At 34.6% G+C, this 26617-nt stretch overlaps 4 protein-coding genes across 5 annotated transcripts; 1 reads left to right on the top strand and 3 right to left on the bottom strand.

Moving 5' to 3' along the window:
* Window positions 1-461: 461 nt before the first annotated feature.
* Window positions 462-1763, bottom strand: LOC111987487 (uncharacterized). Its single transcript, XM_024019212.2, has one exon. It carries the CDS (start codon window positions 1236-1238, stop codon window positions 681-683), a length of 558 nt encoding a protein of 185 aa, XP_023874980.1. The 5' UTR covers window positions 1239-1763; the 3' UTR covers window positions 462-680.
* Window positions 1764-7519: 5756 nt separating this feature from the next.
* LOC111987455 (uncharacterized) lies at window positions 7520-12254 on the bottom strand. 2 transcript variants are annotated; one of them, XM_065770404.1, is made up of 6 exons: window positions 12030-12254; window positions 11628-11667; window positions 10014-10058; window positions 9788-9896; window positions 8461-8779; window positions 7520-7982 (listed from the first exon to the last, which is right to left on the bottom strand). In XM_065770404.1, the coding sequence occupies exons 1-6, from the start codon at window positions 12075-12077 to the stop codon at window positions 7785-7787; spliced, it is 759 nt and encodes a 252-aa protein (XP_065626476.1). In that variant the 5' UTR covers window positions 12078-12254; the 3' UTR covers window positions 7520-7784. The 2 variants fall into 2 exon arrangements, with proteins under 2 accessions (XP_065626476.1, XP_023874941.2); XM_024019173.2 differs by having other exon boundaries at window positions 11562-11667; window positions 12030-12253.
* Window positions 12255-13443: 1189 nt separating this feature from the next.
* Window positions 13444-17348, top strand: LOC111987467 (pentatricopeptide repeat-containing protein At4g14820). The gene is made up of 3 exons (XM_065770395.1): window positions 13444-14135; window positions 14549-14773; window positions 15675-17348. The coding sequence occupies exons 1-3, from the start codon at window positions 13771-13773 to the stop codon at window positions 17266-17268; spliced, it is 2184 nt and encodes a 727-aa protein (XP_065626467.1). The 5' UTR covers window positions 13444-13770; the 3' UTR covers window positions 17269-17348.
* Window positions 17349-17472: 124 nt separating this feature from the next.
* LOC111987475 (uncharacterized) lies at window positions 17473-19695 on the bottom strand. Its single transcript, XM_024019198.2, has 3 exons — window positions 18922-19695; window positions 18347-18496; window positions 17473-18113 (listed from the first exon to the last, which is right to left on the bottom strand). Exons 1-3 carry the CDS (start codon window positions 19600-19602, stop codon window positions 17823-17825), a joined length of 1122 nt encoding a protein of 373 aa, XP_023874966.1. The 5' UTR covers window positions 19603-19695; the 3' UTR covers window positions 17473-17822.
* Window positions 19696-26617: the final 6922 nt, after the last annotated feature.

Below are 26617 nucleotides of genomic sequence, written 5' to 3'. Positions count from 1 at the left end.
CACAACTATGTTCTCTGTTCTATTTTTTGACTTAGCAATAGTATAAAGGCCTAAGAAAGGATGAAAAGAAGAAGACAAAGTTTTCATCAGACAACCATAAGGTTTTGTTTATTCAAAAGTAAACACAAAAAGGAAACTGCTTCAACTTTCAACACCAGCCAAATTTACTAATCCTACAATAAATCAAGAACCATCTAACCTACAAAACAAAATGCCAGTGGAAAAAAACCAAAACATGCCAAAGTAAAGCAACATTAAAGAACTAGTACAAAATTTACACTAAGTGGATTCTAGTTAACTCAGCTGATAAAGTCTCTTGAAATCAAATAACGGAATTGGCTTCGAATTCCACTTATACCAAAAACCAATTGATGTTTTGAGCTATCGATATCGGGCAATCATCATAAAGCAGTCGCCACAGGTTCAAATTCTATCATCTCCATAAAAAGTAATAACAACAATAAGACTCAACGATCATATTCATTCTTCATTGCCATTGCCTTTGCAATCACACTTTCCATGTGACAAAAACAACATTTCATGATTCAACAACAAAGGAAGTAGAAGCATACATAAACTAGTCCCACCACCAACCCCACTAACTTCAAAACTAAAAACCCAATTCAAAATAAGAGCAAATAATTTAAAACTTTTTTTTTCCTTTTTTCTTTTTTTAATAATTACTGTACAAGCACAAGCCTACTTCCCATACCTCCTCTAAAGCCGCCACCATTCCCATCTCTCCAAATCTCTTCATCTCCACCATCACTTCCATTTCCCCCACCACCTTCCACACCTTCCTCATCACCCTTTGGCACAGTCACAATAAGCTCTCCATCAGCAAAAACCGCACTAGCCAACTCGGGCCGAGTCGACTCGGGTAGCCGAAACCTCCACATATCAAGCTCCAAACTATCCAGAGACAACTCAAGCGACCCACCTTCCCTCACCACAATCTTTGTCACCCCAGGATGGATTTCAATCATGTGGGCCCTCACTTCACCGATATTCTCATCCGTCTCGGCTGTGAATCGGAAACAGTCCGGTTTTTCCTCAATCGAAACATCAGCATCAGACCGAAATGGAAGCTCGAGAACTCGGCTAAACACATGGGGTAAGCGCCTTAGCTTCTTTGAAGACAGACCCAGAAGAGCTTGAGCTTCAGAGAGTGGGTTTCTCGAATTGATGTTGTATTGGATTGTGATATTTCGCTTCTTTGGCATAGGGTGGACCTTCATGTTTGCTGAAGAATTTTGCGTTTTTCTTCTCCCTTAAGGATTTGATGCTTAAATGAGAGAGAAAAGTAGTGAAAGATTGAATTTTTATATACTAGCAGTGAATAAGAAAAGATGTTCTCTGAAAAAGAAGAAAAAAAAAAAAAGACCCAATTTTGGATGGGAATCTTAAGGCTTTATCATCAGATTGTGAGGTGGAAAAGGAATAATCTTAAAGGGGAATTGGAAATAATAATGGGCTTTTGAGTTTTGATGGGAATTTAGACAAAACCTAATGGAAAGAGCTACAAAAAGAAGGGCCTAACAAGAGTCTAGGAAAACAAATTCCCTCTTTGTGGGTGTGAGATTTATTTTGGATTTTTTTTAACAAGGAATGGGGAATTTGAAGAACTGGGAATTGCAAATTTTGGAAATCAAATTCTGGAGGCAATGGAAGAAGGAAGAAAAAAACGGGTGTTGTTTGTAAATGGAAACCTCTACTTTTTTGGGATTGTGCAGAGTGGTAATGGGAATCACTGCAGAGATAAAGAAGAGGCGAAAGGAATGTTAATAGGCCCTGTATTTCTAGGAAATTACAAGAGCTGCCATATTTTTTTGTTTTATTATTTATATATTTGGTTACTGTTACTATCAAATTATAGGAGTTTGTTCATTTTGTGTGGGTTTGCACGGGTGTCCAAGCAAGCAAGCAATACTGCAACACACCTTCAAAACCAAAGTAGGATTGAATATTAATGCCACATCATTGATTCCATCATGACCACATGCTTTTCTTTTATATAATAAATAGATGAACATATATAATATAATATATAAATCTTGTTACGTATATGGAGTATTAAATTTTAAACAAAGGTTGTTTTTTTTCCTAATCATGTAAGCTTAAAAAATTCAATGAGTCAATGACCCTCCCTAGCCATTTGAACAAAATTTTAAATGAAATATACTAATCAATCTTTTATACAAATCAAGTAATAAATGTGAAAGATTTTGTGTGAAAACAAAAGTGTAAGATTTGGGCATAATTCTTGAAAAGGAAACGGTTAAGTGGCAAGCATACAGACAAATGGTGGTTAAGGAAGAGTTCCAGGGACACTCAATTTTGTAATATGTTTACATGTCAACTTGTTATTGATGTACAATAATTTCATTTTATAATAATTTTATGTGTAAGTAATGTAATTCAAGTATAAGTTAATATTTAAATATATTGTGAAATTAGATGTGTTCGTAGGTAGGTTAGTAATTAAAATGAATACGCATGGCCCCTTGTTAGAGAATTCAAACCAAGCAGGTGGTGGTCAGATTAATACTCGAGTAGAGATCATTAGGGGAATTGGGTATGTGGATTCTCTTGACATATGGGAGAAGCCACAAGTGTTGTGGCAGAATTCTAGACTCTTCGAGATGGGTTATCTCTTGCATCTTCTATTGATTTTTTTCTCTCTCTTGAATTGTGTGTTGATTTGGATGCACTTTTTATAGTTTCTTTTTATAATAATGTGGACAAATCCTAGTTTGAGTCCTCTTGTGGATGATTGTAGGTTGCTCTTGAGGAAGATTCCTCACATGGAAGTTAAACATGTGTTCAAGGAAGGGAAAAGATGCACTCATGCATAGCCTAATTTGGGGGAGAGCATAGTTCAAGGATTTTATTTTGTTTTACTTTGTTCCCCTAGTATTAACTTATTAAGACTTATGTTGATTTAGATATTTTGGTAGATGTTAGCGTCAGCCTTTTACCTACTATTTCGTTAATCTATATCCTTAGTTACCTAAAAAAAAAGAGTAATAAATGTGTATTTTAGCTTCAAGAATAAGGACAACGACCTTGTGAATAATTTTCTGTCAAAAATACATCGCATGCATCAAATCTAAAACAATGGGCTACTCCACCCCTAGATAATAATATCTTTAGGGATTGTAAAATGTTCAACAGAGTAAAATGTAGCGTGTAGGGTGTGAATTTTCTTTCTTCTTTTTATTATTTTCTCTCTCAATACCACACATTAACAAAAACAATTGTGGAAGTAGTATTTCTTTTTTTTTTTTTTAAAAACCCCCAGAGGTTTTTTTTTTTATGAGAACTCATAACCTATTGAATTAATCTTATATCATTGGTAAAAGTCTTATAGTTCATCTAACACCACTTCATATTTCCAAAGGATTTGTTTGAGATTAAAATTCTCTTTTCCTATTATAACTATTGATTTATTTAAAAAAAAAAATTGTAACTAGTGTTATAAATAATATACAAACAGATGTGTGCGACAATTCATATATATATATTTCAATTGTAATTATAGTTAAATTTTAGAGTAATGATCTATAATGTGTTAGGTATACACGTGAGTAACAGTAACTTGTAAAGGAAAATAATGAACTTGAAATATTAAAATATAATAAAACCTGCCTCATAGATATAAGTTTTTGTGTTTAATGGAGTTAAACAAATTCTCGAATTTTAAGAAAAATGGTAAAGACTACCAAGTTTTACTACATAGAATTGACAAACTGATGTAACAATAAATGTGATTGACGAGCTTCGACCACCATATATGTGAAAAATTGAATTGTCTCATTAGTAACAAATCAGTTTGTAAGATTATTATAGTAAAATTCATAATACTTATAGCATTACTCAAATTTTAAAGGTTAATTGACAAGTTGGATAATAGGTTTTTATTAGATCATCTTCAAAGTTGCAGACAGATAGAAATTACACTTTGACTGACAACTAGTCACAAATTATTACACTCCGCCTATTTTAGGCACTAATATTTAAGAATTTGAAATTTTACTTTTTTGGCCTAGTATTTTTTTTTTGAAAAATAAATTTAATATAAAATGAGGATATTTTGAGATGCATATTTTAAAAATGGAGATTGATTTTGTCTTCTTTTTCCCCCCTATTTAGGAAATGTCCAAGAATCTTCTCAAAAAAGAAAAAAGAAAAAAAAAAAAGGAAATGTCTAAGAAATCGGGATGTTATAGATTTAACTTTCTATTTCTTTAACATGTCAGCATGAGTCTAAGAAATTGCTTTTTCTTACAAAAGCAATATGAAGCCTAAGAAAGATGATATTGCCAAAAATAGTTTAGCAATATGGGAAATCATAACACTGACAGTCATTTTTCCCTCTAAGTCAAAAAAGGAAAAGTACTAATTACACCTTTAAACGTACTCTTCGGTAAACTTTGCTTCAACGTTGAGAGCAACGATAACACTTGCATCAATGCTTGTATAATAGAAAAAGTATCACATTTAGACAATCAAGCCAAAAATTCACCCATATCAAGTTATGTAAAATTGTGTAAAAATATATGATTGTTACAGTAACTTTGTAAATTTACACCATTCATTTTACATTTTTTTTACATGCTCCGAGAATAAAGGAAAATAGTAGATGGTGGTTGTTGTGTATAAAGAAAGAGAGACAATTAAAAACAAATATTGATATTTTAATTAAATGTGACTTAAAATAGATAATCAGATATGAGTGTTTTGAAAAGTGAGTGTGTATAATAAAAAAAAAGATCTTTATACTAAAATAAATACAAATTTATATGGGAACTAATGTGAATGCTCTTACTGTTTAAAATTTCATCTAACTTCGAAGTTGAACCACCAAAAACGAGTAAATGTTTCAACTACGCGGTTGTTTTCAACCTGAAACACGTTAAGAGGAAAGTTGAATGCAAGATCCACCATGGTTAGCCGAAGTCTCCTTAATCATAAACCGTTACTTTTCCATAAAGCGTGTGCGTTGGGTTCAAAGTCACAATTCAAAGAATTAATTTGTTATTAAAAAAAAAAAGTTCGATTGAAGGAGAAAGGCAAAAAGGGAAAAGAAAGTTTGAGAAGATCGTATCTCATTCACCACTATTCATTAAGCGACAAAATTAAATTATTCTAATCGTTACTAATACATCTTCTAATGACAAGGCATTTGAGGGGAAGAATGAATATATTGGTTGGAGTTCTGTGGAAAAATAATTTTAGATTTAAGGATAAAATACAATTAATATCTTTGACATTTGAGCTAATGTCAGTCAAATTCAAAAATTTTCAAAACTGATTAATTTGGTTCCTAAACCCAACTTGGACCCTAAACTGTTATTTATTTATTTTCTCTCTTAAGGTGATTAAGAATTAGGTTGGTTAGTTTTGAAAAGTTTAAAACTTGACTGGTATTAGCGTAAACTTTAAGGGTGTTAACTATATTTTACTCTAAATTTAAGAATTTAGCTCTCTTGGATTGCCAATGCACGTAATTTATAAATGATTATATGTGCAATAATATTCAAAACCTCATATTGTTTAAGTAGTATAATATTTGAATTTATAGCATTCATTTCAATAATTATTCTTACCAATATGTCAAAGTAATCATTGATTTCTTTTTGGTGTAGACGGATTCAATCTAGTGTTTTTTACTCGATGATAAAAAACTTCATAAATTGAGTTAACAGTACAATAACTAATGCTAATATTAATAAACTTGTAGTCTAACTGACCCTTATCCCTATGCCGAGGTTTCGACTTGCTCCTCTCACTCCCCTGCCAAATAAGCTTTAAAATAAAACATTACAGTGAGATCACCAACCATAGGTACCAGAAAATTGTGGGGGTTGGAAATATAACGACTAGTGAAAATTTAAATAATTTTGCATAATTGTTTGAATAAAGTTAAGAAATTCAAGAAATTGAGATCATGCATTACTCTAACTTATTAAGTCTAGAGACAGAGATGGAAGTTGCTATGATCCTTCCTAGAAAGGGTGGGAACCAAAAGGGTACATTTTTATAATGCATGAGGAGCCAATAAACTCTAAAAAACTTGGACATGGACATGGACATGGTTTTTGTTTTGTCCTTATTTCATTTCTGGCGTCACGACTCACGAGTTGTTAGGTGTTGAAGCAGACATTGCTTTCTGCAACATTTTCGTTGTAACGATAGGTGGGGCATTTGAAGGCCCCCACAAATTTTATGTGAATTAGCACTTATCAACCATTTAGCATACTGTGTTCTCTGGCCCAAAAATGGGACATATTTCTTTTTCAAGGACACATGTAACTTGTTGAATAGTCCCTATAAATTTATAATGCAATGGTTATTTCACAAAAATAGCCACTGCTTTTATTGTGTTATCCAAAAAAAAAAAGCTACTACTTTTATTGAGAATGATTATTCTTTTAGAATAGCTTTTATAATAAGTTAATTAAAAAGCATAATCAGAAAAATTTTCATAATGTTTTCAAAATTGATTAAATAGAAAGATAAAAGAAAAAATTAAAAAGTTTTGTTCAACAAACAAATTGTGTAAAGCTATTTAAAAGCTATTTTTAAATTGAAGTTTCACTATTTATTATAAAAGAATTTAGTTATTTATCATAACTTTTGTATGGGAAGTTCTTTCTGGGATGGTCTGTTTTGTTGAAATTTCACTGTATAGCAGCGAGCCATAGAGCCCACTTACTATATGCATGGGCTAAAGAATTACAACTTACAAGCTCTTTTAACCCAGTTGAATAAAATACAAATTCATTCGTTAGAGTCGATCAAAGCTTCAATGTCATGGATTATCATGCGAATTTCCCACTAAGCTTTGCAAGAATCCCTTCTGAATTAGCTTCTTCTACCACAACCAGCGCATTTGGCCATGGTCACAGCATGGCTGAGCAGTTAGCAGGGCTCAAGTTTGTTGGCACACCAACTACCACACACACACCAGCAAATTTTATTTTTGATAATTTAATAAATGAGAGTAGGAAGATTTGAACTCTAAATATTTCTATTAAAACTTTTAAAATGCTTTGGTTTAGCTATAAAGCTCATGCTTCAATTTAGCTATATAGCACTCTCGGAGTTTACTTAGAGCAAAACTACAGGGCCAAGAGTTGACAAAGTTTCTTGAGCGGAATTATAGCCATAAAAAAAGGTGTTCACAAACTTTCAACATATCAGATCAATGGAACGACTGGCTTGCCAACTTTAGAAAAAGAGGTGTTTCAGACTTGCCACCACTTCCACTTAGGTCAAAAGTTTTCAGATAACCTCATAATGAATGCAGTACTGCACTCTCTCGTACAGCCAAGTGCCATCTCCAGCACCATGTCCTCAGCAGTCACTAACACCACAGCCGCCAGCATTGCTTGCAATGCCTTACCAAACCTTCACTGCCTTTCCCCAGTAAAGTCACTGGATACAAATTAAGTAATTAACCAAATATGTGTTTTTATGCACAGGAGAATTTACAGTAATATAAACAAATAGTGTCGAGACAGGTTAATTGTGTGCATACTATTTGATTTATTCAACAATCGTACTACAATGGCACGAAGAAATGGCCATAACATACCCTGAGTTTGATAAATTCCTTCAGAACATCTGTCATTGCCGAAATTGAAACTAGAAAATAAACCTCTTTTCAAATTCCAATTCATAGTTCCTTTTATTTTTTGATAGGTACAATTCATAGTTCTTTTATACAGTTCTTCTCTGATTCTCCTGCTGTTTATTGACATCATGACATGCAAATTGTATTACACACGTTGAGAATTTAATGGGACATCCTGATGATGCATGTGACGCCTACGGTGAGATCTTTTATGGCCACGAGTATGTACCCTAGGTGGCGTTGGCTTGCTTGAGGTATTAGGGAGATGAATCTCATCCATTGTAGCCAGATTACCAAAAACGCAATCGAAAGGGTCTGCCATCACATCAATGCCAGGGTTCCTCTATAACAATAAAATAGGTCAGGCAAAAAGGAAAGTTATATTAAATGCCATGAAAGAAATGAAGGGACTTCTGCCAAATGCCAAGGATAAAAACAAGTGATTCCATTTCTATTAAAAATCAAAATGCCTTCTCACTTAATAAGATTGTCAAGCTCTTCTTAAGCATCAAGCTAATAGCCTTAAGTGACAAGCATCTATAGCTAAGCCAAACATATGATTATAGTCAAACCCAAAAAAAAGACAATTCAATTTTCATTCCCAAGAAATTTGAAAGCAGGCACCAAAAGGTCTGTTGCACCGTAACTAATACCAATTTTTTCACAATTCAATCATTAGTTTTAAGAAAAATTCTATTGGAAGTGTAATAATTCTATGAAGAAAAAAAAAAAAAAAAAAAAAAAAAAAAATCTATTGGAAGTGTAATAATTCTATGAAGAAAAAAAAAAAAAAAAAAAAAAAAAAAACTAAGTATACTTACAGGAGCTTGTTTGGACTCAAAATTAGTCCTTTTGCTGTCAGTGTCATTGTGGTAGTCAGTATGCTCTTGGTTGTGGAAATCACTGTGTGAATCTTTGTGTGAGTCACCATAGGACTCGTGGGAATTACATTCTGAGTTGCTGGGAGAGTCACTCTCATTCGTCCTTTGACCATGTACAACATTATCACTAAAGAAATTTCTATAACGCCACCTTATTTTTGGCCGATCAGCTGTTGAATCATCAAAAACTTCTTCAGAATAGAAATGCTTAGAGATAAGCTGCATTCTCCAAGGATCATCCCGATATTTTGTCACTATTCTGTCAATTGAAATATATGTCATAACTATAATATTCAATGCAAGTTTAGCCACACATATATCTGCATGCACACATGATGTGGACAGGTTTTCTTGCATTGCTAGAATACATTAAAGGATAATTGAATTTATATCAATTCAATTTTTGGCAAATTTGGCACTCTTTCCACTTTAGGTGTATACAAACCTTAAGGAAAAGGGTGATGCTGTGATGTGATATAAACCACTTTGAACTTATACGTAATTCCTGTCTAGTCTATGGGCCATAAACAGATGATAGACGATTTTAAGGAAGAGAAACAAAAAAGGGGAGCGGGGCTAGGATGCAAGAGAGAAGAAGAAATAATAGTAAAATATCTTTTTATTTTTAGAAAAAATTCTATCTTACATAAGAAACATTAAGTTTAAAATCTAAAGATATTGATACTGGTAAAAAGTATTATATATACTATTTTTTTTTGGATAAGTCATATATACTAATTTATACAATTGAAATTTCTAACTGTTTGAAAGAAAGTTTAGAGAATCAGGATGTTTGAATGAAGTGAACAGTTCAAAACATTATTGAATACTTTGACAATAACTAATCACCTTAAATGCCAGCCCACCACTCAGTTACAGGCTAGATCCCTCCCCTGAGTTAACCAGACTATTTTAAATATTTATTATTTACTTTTACACGTAAGATCAAAACATAGAATCAACACTATCTCACACACCTATTTACTAGCTGAGCTAGTAGAAAACATTGGCTGTCCAACTTTCATACAAACTCAGCTCAGCCCCATGAGACTCCATAAATGGTTTAGTTCTAACTAAAGAATTGATTGCACAGGATATTGATAATAATATGAAGATAAATTTCTAAAACTAAGGCTCATTAACTAGTTAGGACAGCAACCATAGTCTGTTGACACGTCTTAACAGATACCAGTAATCAGTTTAACCAGCACATTGCACAAATGGGAAAGGTTCACAACAAAAAAGCAAATGGGATGAGGAGACCTACATATTTGCCAACTCCTTCTGCATCCGACTTCCATCAATTGCAAGAACTTGATCAACACATGAATCAAGGGACCTACCAAACCTCCACAACCCAAAGCAAACAGCAGCTCCTGCAAAAAGAAAGGTCTGATAAAATAGAGAAGAGGGGGAAAGACATGTAGATGCATAACATCAGCAAAACTGACGTTGAGAGAGAGAGAGAGAGAGAGAGAGTTGGTTTATCTTACCTCCTGCAAGATTGATTCGAGAAAACCTACCCAGTCTCCACGTTGCTGTCAGGAAAGGATTGAAATTATAAAGCGAACTATATATATATATATATATATAAAGCGAGAGTAACAACATCAATATGTCAAAAATAAAAAAGGCCAAACCATATTTAGACAGCTATGAACCTATCATCTAATCATATAAGTTAAAAAGCAAAATATTACTCATTCTGACCATTTATCGAGGAATTCTACCATATGGAGGAACATTGCCTTTGCTCAACTTAACAAGTCTCATAACAAAGAGAACAAAATCAACAAATCACTGGTTACTAAAACCTTCAGAGAATGCTTTAGCTTCACATTCTTCTATAAATTTGATTCTGTATTCAGAACTGATATCAAGCTGACCCAACTGAACAAATTCTTTATTCTCCTAATTAGGGAGGCTACATGAATTCATTAGACTTCATCCCATATAGTTTATGTATGGAATCACTGAGGGGATGGTTTAAGTTAATAATCCACAACAAAACAGATTACAAGGTGTTTATGCTAAAATACAGGGTGAAAATTTTCTTAACTTCTTTTCTCCAAAGATCCTTCAAGTTAATAAGATTTACACAAAGACCATGAGGCTGCAAGAATGCAAAGCTATCAAATCTCACGTATCTGCCAAGAGCCATATGACTCAGTGGCACTTTCCTATTTTTAATATGAGTAGAACATGGGTTTGAATCCCCTTCCCCCACTTGTTTCAAGTGGAAAAAAAAAATCACATGCCTTTCAGCAAAACCATTTTTAGAAAGTTAATTGATGTGACATGCCTGTTTGGTTGCTAAGACTATAAACCAACATCATAACTAACCGCAACAGACCAAGACATTTATGTGTTCCCAAAACTCCAAATCATACAGAAAATTGATTGATAGACATAAACACTAATGCTTGTAAATCCCCGTGCAAAATTGATAAATTCTTTTATAGCAATGCACGATTAAGTAAAAATGTCTGGTATCAAAATTGTGTTATCCACGATCTGCAGTGTATCAAAATCAAATTTATTTTTAATTGAAACATGAAGAACGTAACAACATAAATATCATGCTTAAAAAATCTAGCTTTGAGGTTGACAAGAACTTTCATATCATAGCAACAACAACAGTTCCAAGACATGGTTTTCTCCATGGATGTTGTATTACAAAACACAACAAACACAATCCACAACCCAACACAACACAACACGTCTTCATATGGAAAAAAAACTAATGATTCAATTGCTCAATTTGAGTGAAAATCCATGGATGTACGCCGCAGTCAACGTGTCTCTAAAAATTATATAATTATGATTATAAACCTATACAAATTAGTCAGAGTTGGCCATCTGTATTCAATGAATATGATCATACACCAATGAAAAACCAAAAAAGAAAGTGTAGACAAGTAAATTTTATGCATTTGTACACAATACATATGTATGATATCTTATCAATAAATGTTAAATACAACTCAAGCAAGTGTTATCTCAAAAGGGTCACACACAAAACATGAGAAGAAAACACATACTGCCCCACGCAACACCGGCACCCATAAGAGCTCCAATGCTAAAATCCCTTACAGCAGTTGACTTGCATGATAGAAGAACATTTGCTTCTTGAGGCGTCATTTTGTCCTGAAACACACACACACACGTTAGCTGACAATGTGGTTCATTAAAATTTACAAACTCTTTAAGGATTCTTTTTTAACCAATAGTATTTTACAAATTCTAATATTTCTCTTGAGATATCATATTGAAAACACATTTCTAAGGTAAAATATTTTCCATTCAGTATTTTATGAGTGCTTGATATGCAAAATAATGAAATTCTTACTGATAAAGTCACAGATTTATATTAAAAAAAAAAACTAACCAAACGAGAACTAGGAAAATGGAATCAGATATAGAAAAAAGTAAAAAAAAAACGTGGAAAACTAGGAAAAAAAGTAGATAAATAATTGAAGGGTTTGGAGAGGTGGGTGTGAAAGTAGTACCTGTTTGGACCTGAGAACTTGTTCCAGTTCGAATAGAGCTTCACCCATTGATCTTCACTCTTCAGTTTTTCACCTATTAGCTTAGCTCAAATGTGCAGAACGATTTACCGATGGAATGGATAAAAAAAAAAAAAAGGGTATTATTTATGGGTCTTTTTTGGCTGCTTGTGGTGGGTGATTTGGCAGCTGCAAAATCCTAGCTTTGTTTGGTGAGTAATGGTGCTGGTAAATGGTAATGCAAGTGAAGTATGAGAGTGGCACTGAAAGTCATGGATTGGGGCCCGGCCCATGTTTAATTTGTGGATCAATCAAATGGATCCCAAGTTGTGGATCAAGTCCAAATAAAGCAGCAAAACAATTTGTGGAGAATGGTCCATCACTGAATTTTGTTATGAATTGAGGAACTTGTTAGCTTCTTCGCAAAATGAAAACAAATGAAGAGCAACTTGAAACTTGTAATAGGATTGCTTTTTAGACAGAGTGATCTCGTTTGGGCCAGCCGGCCCATCTCCCTCCAAAATTATTCTAGATATATTTTTTTTTGGGTTGTGTTAACACCAAATTTTGTGCCAGAAATTCTGTACTTTGTGTCAAACTTATTGCCTTTATATCAGTATTTTGTCAGCTTTATAGGTTTTATGGTCAGTTTTATACAATTTTTTCAATTTTTTTATTAAATGAGACCTATATTATTTTAACCTTAACAAGAACTGAATGGTGCATGTTAACATTTGCCTTTTTTTTTTTTTTTTTTTATAGGTAGTAGTGGGGAGGGGAGGGTGGAGCTAGGAAACATGGGACACTAGTACATTATTTTAACCTTAACAAGAACTGAATGGTGCATGTTAACATTTGCCTTTTTTTTTTTTTTTTTTTATAGGTAGTAGTGGGGAGGGGAGGGTGGAGCTAGGAAACATGGGACACTAGTACGAATTGCTGCACATTGTGTCTATGTACATGCACTGTGTGAAATCGTGACTTTAATCATAATTTTAGTTGTTGTATACAACATGTATAGGTACACATTACGTGCAACAAAAAAATAAGGCCACAACAAATAATATTATCACTCTATTATTACTTGAATCAAAAGTTCTAAATATTTTAACCGAGGGCAAAAAGATTTTTATCAAAAATTAGGATAAGATTTTTTTTTTTTTTTTTTGGGTCAACAAAGGAGATAATTATATTAACTAGCCACAAAAGGTGAAGTATTGGCTATCAGCCTTAAGGAGTACAAACCATATTTGCATCAGAATTTATAATTACATTTAGATCAGGGGGGTAGGGGGAGCATCAAGTACAACAAAATCAGAAGTTAAGGAACAAGCTCCTTTAGCAAGGCTGTCTGCTTCTCTGTTAGCCTCTCTAAACACATGCCTGATCACGGTCTGCTGAAACTGTCTGAGTAAGTGCCTGCAGTCATTAAAGAGTGATGTATATGAGCTGTTAGAAGTTTTTCTTGAGAGAATAAGAATTTCATGAATGTTTTTTTTCCCACTCTATAACCTGACTAGAGTATGGTATATAAGTCAGCGACACACACAATCACAAACATCCTAACTGTTAACAAACAGTCAACACACGACTCCTATGTTTCCCTCCATATCTTCTGCTCCTAGTTCAAGTTCAAACCATTAACCAGATGTCAGAGTCAACTGCGAAAACAACCTGACTACCCGAGCACTGAAACTTCTCCAACTATATTTCCCTCCATTTCTCAACCAATACAAACACCATCATGTCAAGCCTCAGCCTAACCACCTTAGCCTTCTCTCCCCACCCCACCAAACCCAATACTACCACCACCGCCGCCGCCGCCGCCACTACCACCCTCATCCAACTCAGACAAGTCCACGCCCAAATCCTCCGCCGCTCCAATCTCAACCCCCCTTCTAACTCCCTTCTCCTCCAGCTTCTCCTCTCTTCTTTCACACTATCCCCTCACCACCTCGACTATGCCCTCCACGTGTTCGAACAAATTCCCACCCCTCACACCCATCTTTCCAACACGCTCCTGCGTGAGTTGTCACGCAAGGCTGAGCCCAAAAAGGCCCTCTTGGTGTACGAAAGGATGAGGAGGAAGGAGGGGGTTGGGGTGGACAGGTTCACCTTCCCGCCATTGCTCAAGGCGGTGTCAAAGGCTTCAGCTTTGGCTGAGGGGATGGAGATTCATGGGCTTGCAGCAAAGTTGGGTTTTGATTCGGACCCTTTTGTGGAACCGCCGCCGCCGCCGCCACTACCACCCTCATCCAACTCAGACAAGTCCACGCCCAAATCCTCCGCCGCTCCAATCTCAACCCCCCTTCTAACTCCCTTCTCCTCCAGCTTCTCCTCTCTTCTTTCACACTATCCCCTCACCACCTCGACTATGCCCTCCACGTGTTCGAACAAATTCCCACCCCTCACACCCATCTTTCCAACACGCTCCTGCGTGAGTTGTCACGCAAGGCTGAGCCCAAAAAGGCCCTCTTGGTGTACGAAAGGATGAGGAGGAAGGAGGGGGTTGGGGTGGACAGGTTCACCTTCCCGCCATTGCTCAAGGCGGTGTCAAAGGCTTCAGCTTTGGCTGAGGGGATGGAGATTCATGGGCTTGCAGCAAAGTTGGGTTTTGATTCGGACCCTTTTGTGGAGACGGGTTTGGTCGGGATGTATGCTGCGTGTGGGCGGATTTTGGAGGCAAGGTTGGTGTTTGATAAAATGTCTCACCGGGATGTTGTTACATGGAGCATTATGATTGATGGGTATGGATTTTACGGTATCTTTTTATTGGTTGGAGTGGTAGCATACATATTTTTCCTTCACTCCTATTTGAATTGCTTTGAGATAAATTGGAGCCTGTTTGGGATTCATTTGTACCCATGAAGGGAAGGGAAATGTTGAGAGTAGTGCACTTGCTATATGCACCAATACCATTGCACATTTCAAGAAACAAAATTTTTGAGGGAGAAGAGCAAAAGAATTTTGAAAGATGTAAAATTTGGAGATGGAAAACAGACTACATAATCATGTCATGGTTGAGATTCTTGTTGCAGCTTTATAGAGTTTACTACTGCTTAAAAGTTAAAACACCACCACTTCATCACATTCTCCACCGGTTATGTTTTGGTTTTAAGTTACCCTGTATTGTAACAAGTTGATTAACGGCAAGAATAAGCTTTAGCTCAAAGGGTACCTCCTCCTTTTGTAAGAACAAAATGGAGTTTAAGGTCATGGATTCAAAATCCATCACGTGCATTTTTCAACAACAACTAGCCTTTGTTCTAAAATTTTGGGGTCAGTTATAGAGACTAAACATACTAGTTAGCATCGGCCACATGTACATAAATCAGCTCATATCTTTTGGAGATAATCCATTTAAGGAGTCCAAATCTTCTGTCCCACTTTTCCTGTTCCACTCTATACTCCATTAATAAATACTTGCCACGTGTTCACTTAATTAATTAAATACTGTCATTATTGACTTATTAATTAATTAGGTGAATACGTGGCAAGTATTTATTAGTAGAGTATAGAATGGAACAAGAAAAGTGGGACAAAAGATTTGGACTCCCATTTAAGATAGTGATCAACTGCGAAATTCTACTTTTAGAATTTCTTCTTCTCTATAATGGAAATGCTAACCTTTATAACATGTGCAAACAGGTACTGCCAGAGTGGCCTTTTTGATTATGTATTGCAGCTCTTTGAAGAGATGAAGGCATCTAATGTGAAACCAGATGAGATTGTTCTTTCTAAAATTGTTTCTGCATGTGGCCATGCCAAAAATTTAAGCTATGGGAAAGCAATCCATGAGTTCATTACCGAAAATAATATTGTGGTAGACCCTCATTTACAGAGTGCTCTTGTCACCATGTATGCAAGTTGTGGATCTATAGATTTTGCTCAGGAATTGTTCAATAAGATGTCAACAAAAAACTTAATTGTTTCCACTGCCATGGTTTGTGCATATTCAAAGCTTGGACAGGTTGAAAATGCTCGCACGATTTTTGATCAATTGGTTGAGAAAGACTTGGTCTGTTGGAGTGCCATGATATCTGGTTATGCTGAGAGTGATCGTCCTCAAGAAGCTCTTAAATTATTCAATGAAATGCAAGTTTTAGGAATAAAACCTGATCAAGTTACCATGTTGAGTGTCATCTCAGCTTGTGCTCATCTTGGTGCATTGGACCAAGCCAGATGGATCCATTTATATGTTGACAAGAAGGGATTTGGAAGAGCTTTGCCCATCAGCAATGCTCTTATTGATATGTATGCCAAATGTGGGAGCTTGGAAAGAGCAAGACAGGTATTCGAGAAGATGCGAAGAAAAGATGTGATATCTTGGACCAGTATGATCAGTGCCTTTGCCATGCATGGGAATGCAAATGATGCATTAAACTTCTTCTATCAAATGCAAGATGAAAAGATTGAACCTAATGGGGTTACATTTGTTGGTGTGCTCTATGCTTGTAGTCATTCAGGCTTAGTTGAGGAGGGCCGTAGAATTTTTTCATCCATGATTAATGAGCACAATATCACTCCAAAACATGAGCATTATGGTTGCATGGTTGACCTCTTAAGCCGTGCCAATTTCTTGAGAGAAGCTCTGGATCTTGTAGAGACAATGCCTTTGGCACCCAATGTTGTCATATGGGGATCCTTGATGGCTGCTTGTCAGGTTCATGGTGAGACTGAATTAGGAGAATTTGCTGCAAAACAGCTTCTTGAGCTGGAGCCAGATCATGATGGTGCCCTTGTTGTCTTATCAAATATTTATGCCAAAGAAAGAAAATGGAACGATGTTGGTGAGGTGAGGAACCTCATGAAATATAGAGGTATTTCCAAGGAGAGAGGACACAGTAGGATAGAATCAAATAATGAGGTACATGAGTTTTTGATGGCAGATAGATATCATAAACAAGCAGATCAAATCTATGAAAAATTAGATGAGGTGGTTAGTGAGTTGAAGCAGGTTGGTTATGCTCCAAATACCTGCAGCGTTATGGTTGATTTAGAAGAGGAAGAAAAGAAGGAAATGGTTCTCTGCCATAGTGAGAAGTTGGCACTTTGTTATGGACTAATTAGTAATGCAAAAGGTTCTTGCATACGCATAGTGAAAAATCTTAGGATTTGTCAGGATTGTCATACTTTTATGAAGTTGGTATCAAAAGTGTATGGGAGAGAGATTGTTGTTAGAGATAGGACTAGGTTTCACCATTGCAAGAATGGTGTCTGTTCTTGTAAAGACTATTGGTAATCATAATGCTATTTTATTAGATTGTAACACATTCTTATATCCTCATGTAATTAATCTATCAGTGAATGAAACCTTTATATATATATATATATTGAGAAAGTGAAGCCTGAGCATCTGGTGAGAGGAATTAAGATTCCAATGGTGTATGATTGTTTGATATGTCAAATTTGTTATTTAGGAATTTAAGATTATTGCAATAAAAACAATATCAAGAGAGACAAGATTCAATTGATAGCCAAGTGGTAAAGACATTCTTTGTACTGCCCCCATCCTCCACCATCCACCTATCTCTAAAAAACAATACCATGAGAGGGAAATGAACTCCTGTCTAAATAGCATTGGTAAATAAAAAGGCAACATATACACTTTCACAACTTAAAATATCTAGTTCCTGGCACTATGACTAACACAAGAAAATAGCACTTTAATTCAAAGGCTTCCCTAGTACAAAATATATATTATATAAAAATTACAAAAGATAAGCTTCTCACAAGAAATGAGATCTAAGACTACTGAGAGAAGATGAGGCACATCACATATCCATCCATTCTCTTTCAAGTTGGGATCTTCGTATCATATTTTGCTGTAAACTGACTGAACTGGTTGTTTTTAAAAGCAGAGAAGAGCCAAAAGCCTTTCTTCACCTTTCCAACCTTCTTTGAAATCCTATACTTCAAGAACTCTATTGCTGCTGTAGATAATCTTGAGTTATCCAAAATTGAGCTCCGCTGGTACTCAAGAACCCATGTATTTGGATTTAATTGTACGACTGAGGCACCCCACTTCCGGTGCACCCATGAAGTGTTTCCCTTCCGAATAGTATACCCAACGCTTCCATCGGACCACTTTTATACAGAAAATAAAATCATGAATTGAAGTTAGGAAACAGCATCTATTGTATAAACAAAAGAAGAAATTTTTGTGTTTACATTTTAACCTTGTCAATTGCCATGGCTAGTGATACATATATGAATACTGATCAGGATAGGCCATGGCTATAAATTCTCAGCAAATTAGTCAGGATAGGCGGGCCACACGTAGTTAAGTATATATGAAGAGTGTTTTGATTCGTGTTTACCTCTGTGACTCTGCCAGATAAGATAGTGAAAGATCGGGAAGAAAAACCAGTTTTCAGCAATCCTGCAGTCTGCAAAGGCCATCCCCATATGCTCACCTCCTCCATTGCTGTCTTGTACAATGTACAACGCGAATTCAAGAGCAAACCATCCTGAAATTCAATTATTTATGAGTTAACACAACTACAAAAAGAGCTTTCGCGTGTTTGGCAACCCACTAAAACAGCTTTAAAGCTAAAGCTGAAATTTGGAGTTTTTAAGGGCAAAAAATAGATCTCTACAATTCACCATATATGTTTTATAAATCCAAAACTTATAGCACTATTCACTGTAATTAACCAAACACTCAAAACGCAAAAAAACTTTCCAATTAAAGCTCTATATTGCATAGCTCTACTATTAAAACTCTAATCCTACAGCAATACCAAAGGGGATATCCAACCAAGACAAAGACTTTCTTTAAAAAGAGTTTGATATATCATATATGGCACCTCATCAATTTCCCACATAGAATTTAAAAAAAAAAAAAAAAAACAAAGATTGCGACTTTCTTTAAAAAGATTTAGATGTATGGTACCTGATCAATTTCCCAAGTAGAGTCAACATAGCTGCAATTTGAAACCTCCCCATCAACAATAAGACCTTGCAACTCTCTCTGTACAAACCTCAGCTTTCCCTTCAAATCTTGCACCACCCAAGATTTCTCACCAACATGCTTAACAATTTCCGGCGACAACACTGGTCTTAAAATCCCACAAACCCCACTAGAAAAACCGAACTCCACTGCGAAAATCAAGCTCAAACCCACCACCAATTTCACAAACCAACCCTTCCAAACCCACTCTTTCTCACTCTTCTCCATCCTCTCCATCAAATTCGATCTCGCACTCGATTTGAGAACCGGGGAGGAGGCCAAAACAGGGCGAGAACTCGATCTGGGTGTGGACAAAATCGAAGCATTGAAAGAGATGGGAGTGCGTTCGACGTCGTTGTTTTGGGCACGAGAAGATGAGAGCTTTGTGAGTGTGGTTTTGTGGACACTGACGGGCATGAGATCAAGCGTGGCATTGATGCTAGCCAAGCAAATCTCACAGTTGCAATTTGCGTCTTTTCTACACCCAGGGTAGTAGCAGCTGTCTCGAGTTTCAGACCGCTCGTCTTCCATGGCTATGGCCGTGGCCGTGGTGGTGCTGGATTTCGCAGAGGTTGTTGTTGTTGTTGTTGTTGATGGTGATGAGGATGAAAGGACAGTTTTCATGGCGTCTTTGGTTGGGTTTTCTTTTGGGACTCGGTTTTGGTCAGTTTGGAGTCTTTTATTTATTATGTGAGAAAGTTTGGGGTTTCAAAATTTGAATCCCAACGGTCATATTTGATCTGGGCTTGTAGCCTTGGACCACGGTTAAGATTCGGTTTTAAAAGGAGGGACAGATAACGTTTCTTATGAAATGACTGAAATAACCCTAATGTTTTTACCTTATGGCCTTTGTTTTATTAATTGGGTCATTTTTATTTATTTTTATTTTTTTAAGAAAAATTTTGGATAGCTGAGGTGGTACCTTGTACAATGAGTATATGTGGTTTTTATTTTATTTTATTTTATTTAATTCGACAATGGCAATGGGAAAAATGGAGATTTGAAATTTTAACAGTTTCATTTGAAGTATTTGGAAATGTCAGTTGAACTAGAAGATTCATATTGAGTATATGTAATATTAGTATCGCATATATGTAGAGTTTAGGTATGATAATCAATGCATATGCATATCAAGAGAGTCAATACCGTACCGGAGGCTGTATCGGTTTGACCAGCGGTATGATATATTTCGGATATCGGTTAATACTGGTGTACCGTTTCGGGTTTACCACTATTTTTTATATTTATAAATAATATATATATATATATGTATGTGTATGTGTGTGTGTATATATAATATATATATATATATATATATTAATAAATATAAAAGTTTAGCATAAAACATTTCCTCAATTCAGAACTAATTATTCATGGTTTTAGACTTTAGTATCAATTAAAAGAAAAAAAAAACACAATATAAAAAATAGAAAGCCTAAAAGTTACCATTGCATACTAAGAAAACAAATAATACTAATAAGTTAATGCAAATAAATTACAATTCTGCTCTAACAAAAACTCAAAAATTATAAAACTTAAAATAAATAAATAAATAAATAAAACTTTTTTCTATATTGGCCGGTACGCTCGGTATTGCCCGAAATTGGCCAGTACGGCCGGTATTTTTTTGGTACAAAACAGGGGGATTATATGTACCAGTTGCTTGCCGGTACAGTATATTCTAGCGGTATCGGCCGGTACGGTACGGAATTGACTCCCTTGATACATATACTATAAAATATACTAACATAGAAGAAAGGTTTAAAAAAAAAAAAAAATTGTAGTTTAGTGGTATTGCTCAATTTCCTCTTTCCAAAGGCAATGCCAATGGTATATGTTTACTTTACATTTGAAGATTTACAACCAAATATATATATATATATATATTTTAATAAAGTAGAGTTAATTGCAAAATTTTAGACAAAATCTCAACTTAATCACTTGCTTATTATTATTTGTGGGATTACGTGTTTTAGCTTGTTTCTTTCCTTTGAGAGTATTTATTGAATATATACACGTAATCACTTGTATAACCATTTAGTTAAAGGAAAAACTATGATGAAACAATGTCTCATCAAAGTTCATCGAGTCGCATTATTTTTTATGAATAATAATAATAATAAGTTTTAGTATTTAAACAAAGCTAGTATAAAATATAAGGGTAGGTGTTTTTTCGAAATTTACATGAATTAGTGAAGAATCAATGTCTTACCTATTTTTTATCCCCAAAAAATAAAAAATCTTACCTATTTACTTATCACATACTTTAAAACTTTATATTACAACATAATTCATTTCTTTGTATGGTTTCGTGTAGTAGAGTACATCTTAAAGCAAAGCTATTTCTAAAAGCTATTTCAGGTTGTAAAAATTCTTTGGGAAAAGTTTTGCTACATACTTTTATGCAGCAATTACTAGGAGTGGAGCCAAAAATTTTTGTTTAGGGGCCAAGTTGCAACACTAATATATCTATCAAGACAAGCGCCCCCCCCCCTTCACATACACACACACATATATACACACACTTTTTTATTTGATAAGGATTTTTTTTTTTTTTTGGGAGAAACTTTGTTGATGCCCATTTTTGACAAAGAGCCCAATAGCAGAAGAAGCTCAACAATAGAGAATGTGAGAAGGGAAAAACGGTAAGGGAATAAGGAAACAAGCCCAATAGGCTGAAATGACAGAATTGATGGTCAGCAAGCTCACAAGAATATAAGGAGGTAAAGAAGGAGTAAATGGGCCGAGGAAGCCCAATGAATGAAATAGTAAGCCCATGAGAATAATAAGAGGTAAAGAGGAAGTAAATTGGCCGAGGAAACCTAGAAAATGAATTAGAAAACTCATTGGGTTGGCTTAAAGGCCAATAAGCCCGAAAAGTAATAAGAGGTAAAGATGTGGTAATTGGGTCAAGGAAGCCCAAAGAATCTAGCAAAAAGCCCATAGGAGTAAAAGAAGTAAAGAAGGAGTAAATGGGCTGAGAAAGCCCGAGAAATGAAGTAGTGAAATGGGCTGGCATAGCAAGAATGTTGGGCAACAAAGCCCAAAAGAGGTAAAGATGTGGAAAGTGGGCCAAGGAAGCTCTGAGCAAAAGATTGATGAAGAAGTGGGATGGCACGGCAGGAGTATCAGCCCACAAGCCTATGGGGTAACAAGAAATAAAAAGAGAGGTAAAGCTACAGCAGGCATAATGAAGTGATATGGTAGGATTAGTAGCCAAAAGGCCCACAGTCATAGAAAAAGAAAGGATGAGCTCGGCAGGAAGATGAAGGCTTTTGTCCAAGCAACACCTAATCCAAGAAAGGGTAAAAGGCAAAGAATATGAGCCCAAAAGCCCACATATCCTTCACGCCACAAAATATAAACATCAACTAACACGTACAACAGAATCAAACAAACACGAAGGTAGCAGAAATGGTGTGAAGACTAGAAAGAAACAAATTCAGACGGAGTGGAGCATACACAAAGGGCTAGGGTACCATCTACTTGTACCCAACCAATACATAGGAGGTGGGCCACGGGTCAAGGCTTTCAGAGGGTGTGGTTTGGCGGTGGGGAGAAAAAAAGGGTCTATTCTGGGGTTCTCGCTTAAACTTCTTTGGGAGAGATGTCTTGCTGGGATGACATTTCACCCAAAAGAGGTAAGTATGGGGTGGGACCACTTGATGCATGCCATAAAGGTAGGTAATGAGGAGGCTTAATCCTTATCCAGATGAGTGAAGTGAAAAACGGAGAGAGGTAAGAAACAAGAAAAGCAATTTTTTCTAGGAATGGAGAGTGGTGCAACCAACACATTTTTAGCAGAGGTAGTGGCTGAGCAGTCGGCAGGCCAATGGGTAGTCTTGGAAGAACACTCATAAGGGCCAAAAGCAGTTGAAGGGCAAAAAATTGTAAATCCCACAATGGCAGATGGTATAAAAAGGTGTAGTTGTGAATAGTTAAGGAGGACGAAGGAACAAAGAGAAAGAAGGAGAGGTAGAAAGAAAGAAAAGAAAGAATAGAGAAAAATAAAGAGTGCACAAAAAAAAAAAAAAAACTAGGGGGATACAAGTGGTAGGAATAGAAGCATGCATCAATAGACCACTTTTTCTCTCCTTCTTGACAGACCCACTCTCTGAGGGATTGAGAATCGAAACTTAAACCATTTAGATCATTTTTCCAAAGTGCGTAACTACTATGGCAGAAGCCTTCCTTGAGGTTTCTCACATTGGTAGTATTTTGATTGAAAATACAAGTGGTAGTTTCAATCAAAATTATGTTTGATGGCGATCTTTCATAAAATAAAATTCAATTTTTCCATTTTCATTGTGAAATTATTAAAAAATTTCATTTTAAATACAAATTATCAAATTTTATACTAAAGTAAGTAAAAAAATCTTTCAATTCAACTAATGAAATTCTCAAAAGCATAAGTGATCCAAAACTTGAAGGAATATGTTAGGTTCTAAACATATTTGAAACTATCTTGCTTTAATCTATTATGTGACAACTAAAGAAATATTTCATGTGTAATTTTAGTGACAAGATTTTTTAATGAGTCAATGACTTGTTAATCGCCACATAATGGGTTGAAAAAGATAGATTCAAACATGTTTGATGCCAAACTTTATCAAATATTTAATAGATATAAGAGCACATTTTACAATAAAAAATAGAATTACAAAAAATAAAGTTATATCTCTATGACCCCCCACCCTTGTACATACCATTGCCCCTGGCAATTACTGCATACAAGGATATGTGGCAACAAAAAAAGAAAGGGATATGTGTTCAAGGGTTATGTGCAATGCACATGACTATAATACACATGACCAGGTGGACCTAAGACACTTATCCTTTTTTTTTTTTCCTACCACATACCCCTGTATGCAGCAATTGTTGCATACAAGTATGTAGCAAAGGCTTTCCAAATTCTTTTACATGTGGGAAATTTATCATCAATTCTTTGTACTCAATCATCAAAACTATACTTAATTCCTTAAAAAAAGGGTCAGATTTAGTGACTGAGGTAAAAATGTTCTTATACTCTTGCAACATGGATAACCACATATGTGTGTGTGATGCTTGTTGGCAAAATTGAAGTTTTGAATTTTTGTTTGGAAGGATCAGCTTATTAATATAATAGTTAAAAGAAATCCAAAACACACGCACCCAGGTGCACATATGAGCACACACATGCATGTACGCACACACATAAGGATGGAACCAAAATTTCAGCTTTGGGGACAAAGTTTGAACCCAATTTGTTTTTGAAATTTAAGAATAAAGAATACACTTAGATTAAAAATGAATGCATGAAAATGCTTGTTCTAATAGTTATGATGGCAGTGTTGAAAGAGTAAACACAAAGTATAACTATTCTATGAGTTGGTAGGCAATTGAACTTCTATTACTTATCAACCAATTGGTACAATTTTTTTAAAAGATAAGTAAAAACATATACATGCTTTGGATCTACCACCATCCCATCAAATTTTGAGAAAAAAACTAACTAGAAGTATATTGATAGGAAAAAAAAAAAAGGAAAAAAAAAAGAAAAAGAAAAAGAAAAGAAGAAGAAGTAAGCGCATATGCACTTTAAAAAAGAAAAAGAAAAAAAGAAAAAGAAAAAAGAGCTGTATTAGAATATAAATAAAAGAGTAAAATTGCTTGAAGGTCCTTAGTCTCTCATTTCTTAATTTTCCTTTAATAAATCTTGATTAGGAAAAGCTTTTTTTTTTTTTTTTTTTTTTTTTTTTTCACTAGAGGATTTTTTTATATTATTATTTTTTTTCCAGGGATTTTACTAGAGGATTTTGGTTGCTAAAAACACGAAAAAAAAAATCATATGTTAAAATTCTATCTGCACTTAAAAAAAAAAATGTTGAAATTCTATCCTATCTTTTTGGAGGAGGCCCACACATCATGAATCAATCAACCACTTTTATTTTAACCTCTTTGGGCCAATTGAATTCTTGGAGATAGGTAAATATTTTCTGACATTTTTAAATATTTATTTAATTTTATACTATTATAACATAATTTCAATTTAAGTATGTTAGGCGCCATATATTATAAATAAATCATTAAAGGGAATAAGACACCAATCAGTTTTGTCCTGAAGTAGTTTTGTCTCTTTATAAATACATTTGGACGTGTATATATATATATATATATATTTTGAGAGAATTTCAACCTGTGGCATCTGCTTTTAATAATAGTTCTTTATTATCAGAACAAGACACCAATTAGTTTTTGGTGTAGGCGGAGATTGAACCCCAGATCTCTTATTTAACCATCAGAGACTTTATCAGTTGACCTAACTAGAACCCACCATTTGGATGTGTATATATATGAACAAAGTATAAATATTAATTTTTCTAATATTAACTTCCTCTAATAGGAAAACATTTATAAAGATAAGTTATCATCTTAAAAAACTTTACTTCTCAAAAAAAAAAAAAAAAAAATCTTAACAAAATTTAATGAGTATAAGCAAGTTGCCTGGTTTGCTATAAATGTGTAAAAAAAATTACCATTATTTTATAGTAATATATTAAAATCTGTCTTATTCTTTCAAGTATTATAATTTGTGACATATCTTCCATGTTTAGCTATTTATTTAAGCACTATAATAAATTTCAAAATTTTTAATCTTAATCAAGCATTGACATACAATTAGAAGCTTAATAATAACAACAAAATTTTTGTCAACGGAACATTAGACTTCTAGTTTTACGCACTTCTACCAGCACATAGGTGGAATCCAAATTTTGGGTAGCTAGATGGGTCATATTCAAACGACAATAACTCACTTGATTTTTGTCGAAAAAATTCAAAATTTGTGTTCAAGTTCAAGCTCAGGATGTCTAATTTTTAAAAGATTTAAACTGCGTCTATGACTTTCTTTACGTTCGAAATTTATTGTCAAAATGGTGAACAAAAGTCACTTTTTAGCACATTTCCTAAGCAATTAAGTCTTGTGAATAACTAGCAATTAAGATATATTTTACTGAAAAATTGATTTTATAGAGATTAATCACACACTATAGAAAGAATATTTTAAAACAGAATTTGTCAATGGAACGTTAGACTTCCAGTTTTACACCCTTCTATTGGCGCATAGATGAAATCCGAGTTTTGGGTAGATAGATGGGTCATATTCAAATGACAATAACTCACTTGATTTGTGTCGAAAAAATTCAAAATTTGTGTTCAAATTCAAGCTCCGAACGTCTACTTTCTAAAAGATTCAGACCGTGTCTGCGAATTCCTTTTCGCTCAAAATTTATTGTCAAAAAGGTGAACTAAGGTCACTTTTCTACACATTTCCTAAGCGACTTAAGTCTTGTGAAGAACTAGCTACTAACATATATTTTACCAAAGATTTGACTTTGTAGAGATTGATCACGTGCTTCAGAAAAAATATTTTAAAATTGAATTTGTCAACGGAACATTAGACTTCCAGTTTTACGGCCTTCTATTGGTGCATAGGTGGAATCCGAATTTTGGGTAGTTAGATGGGTTATATTCAAACGACAATAACTCACTTGACTTGTGTCAAAAAAAATTAAAAATTTGTATTTAAATTAAAGCTTAGGGTGTCTACTTTCTAAAATATTCAGATCGCATATGGAAATTCCTTTTTGTTCGAAATTTA

The sequence above is a fragment of the Quercus suber genome, unplaced genomic scaffold (genome assembly GCF_002906115.3).
Source record: "Quercus suber isolate HL8 unplaced genomic scaffold, Cork oak 2.0 scaffold_4, whole genome shotgun sequence".
Classification (NCBI taxonomy): domain Eukaryota; kingdom Viridiplantae; phylum Streptophyta; class Magnoliopsida; order Fagales; family Fagaceae; genus Quercus; species Quercus suber.
Note: the sequence above shows the minus strand (reverse complement) of the source record. Positions and strands in the feature narration are given on the sequence as shown.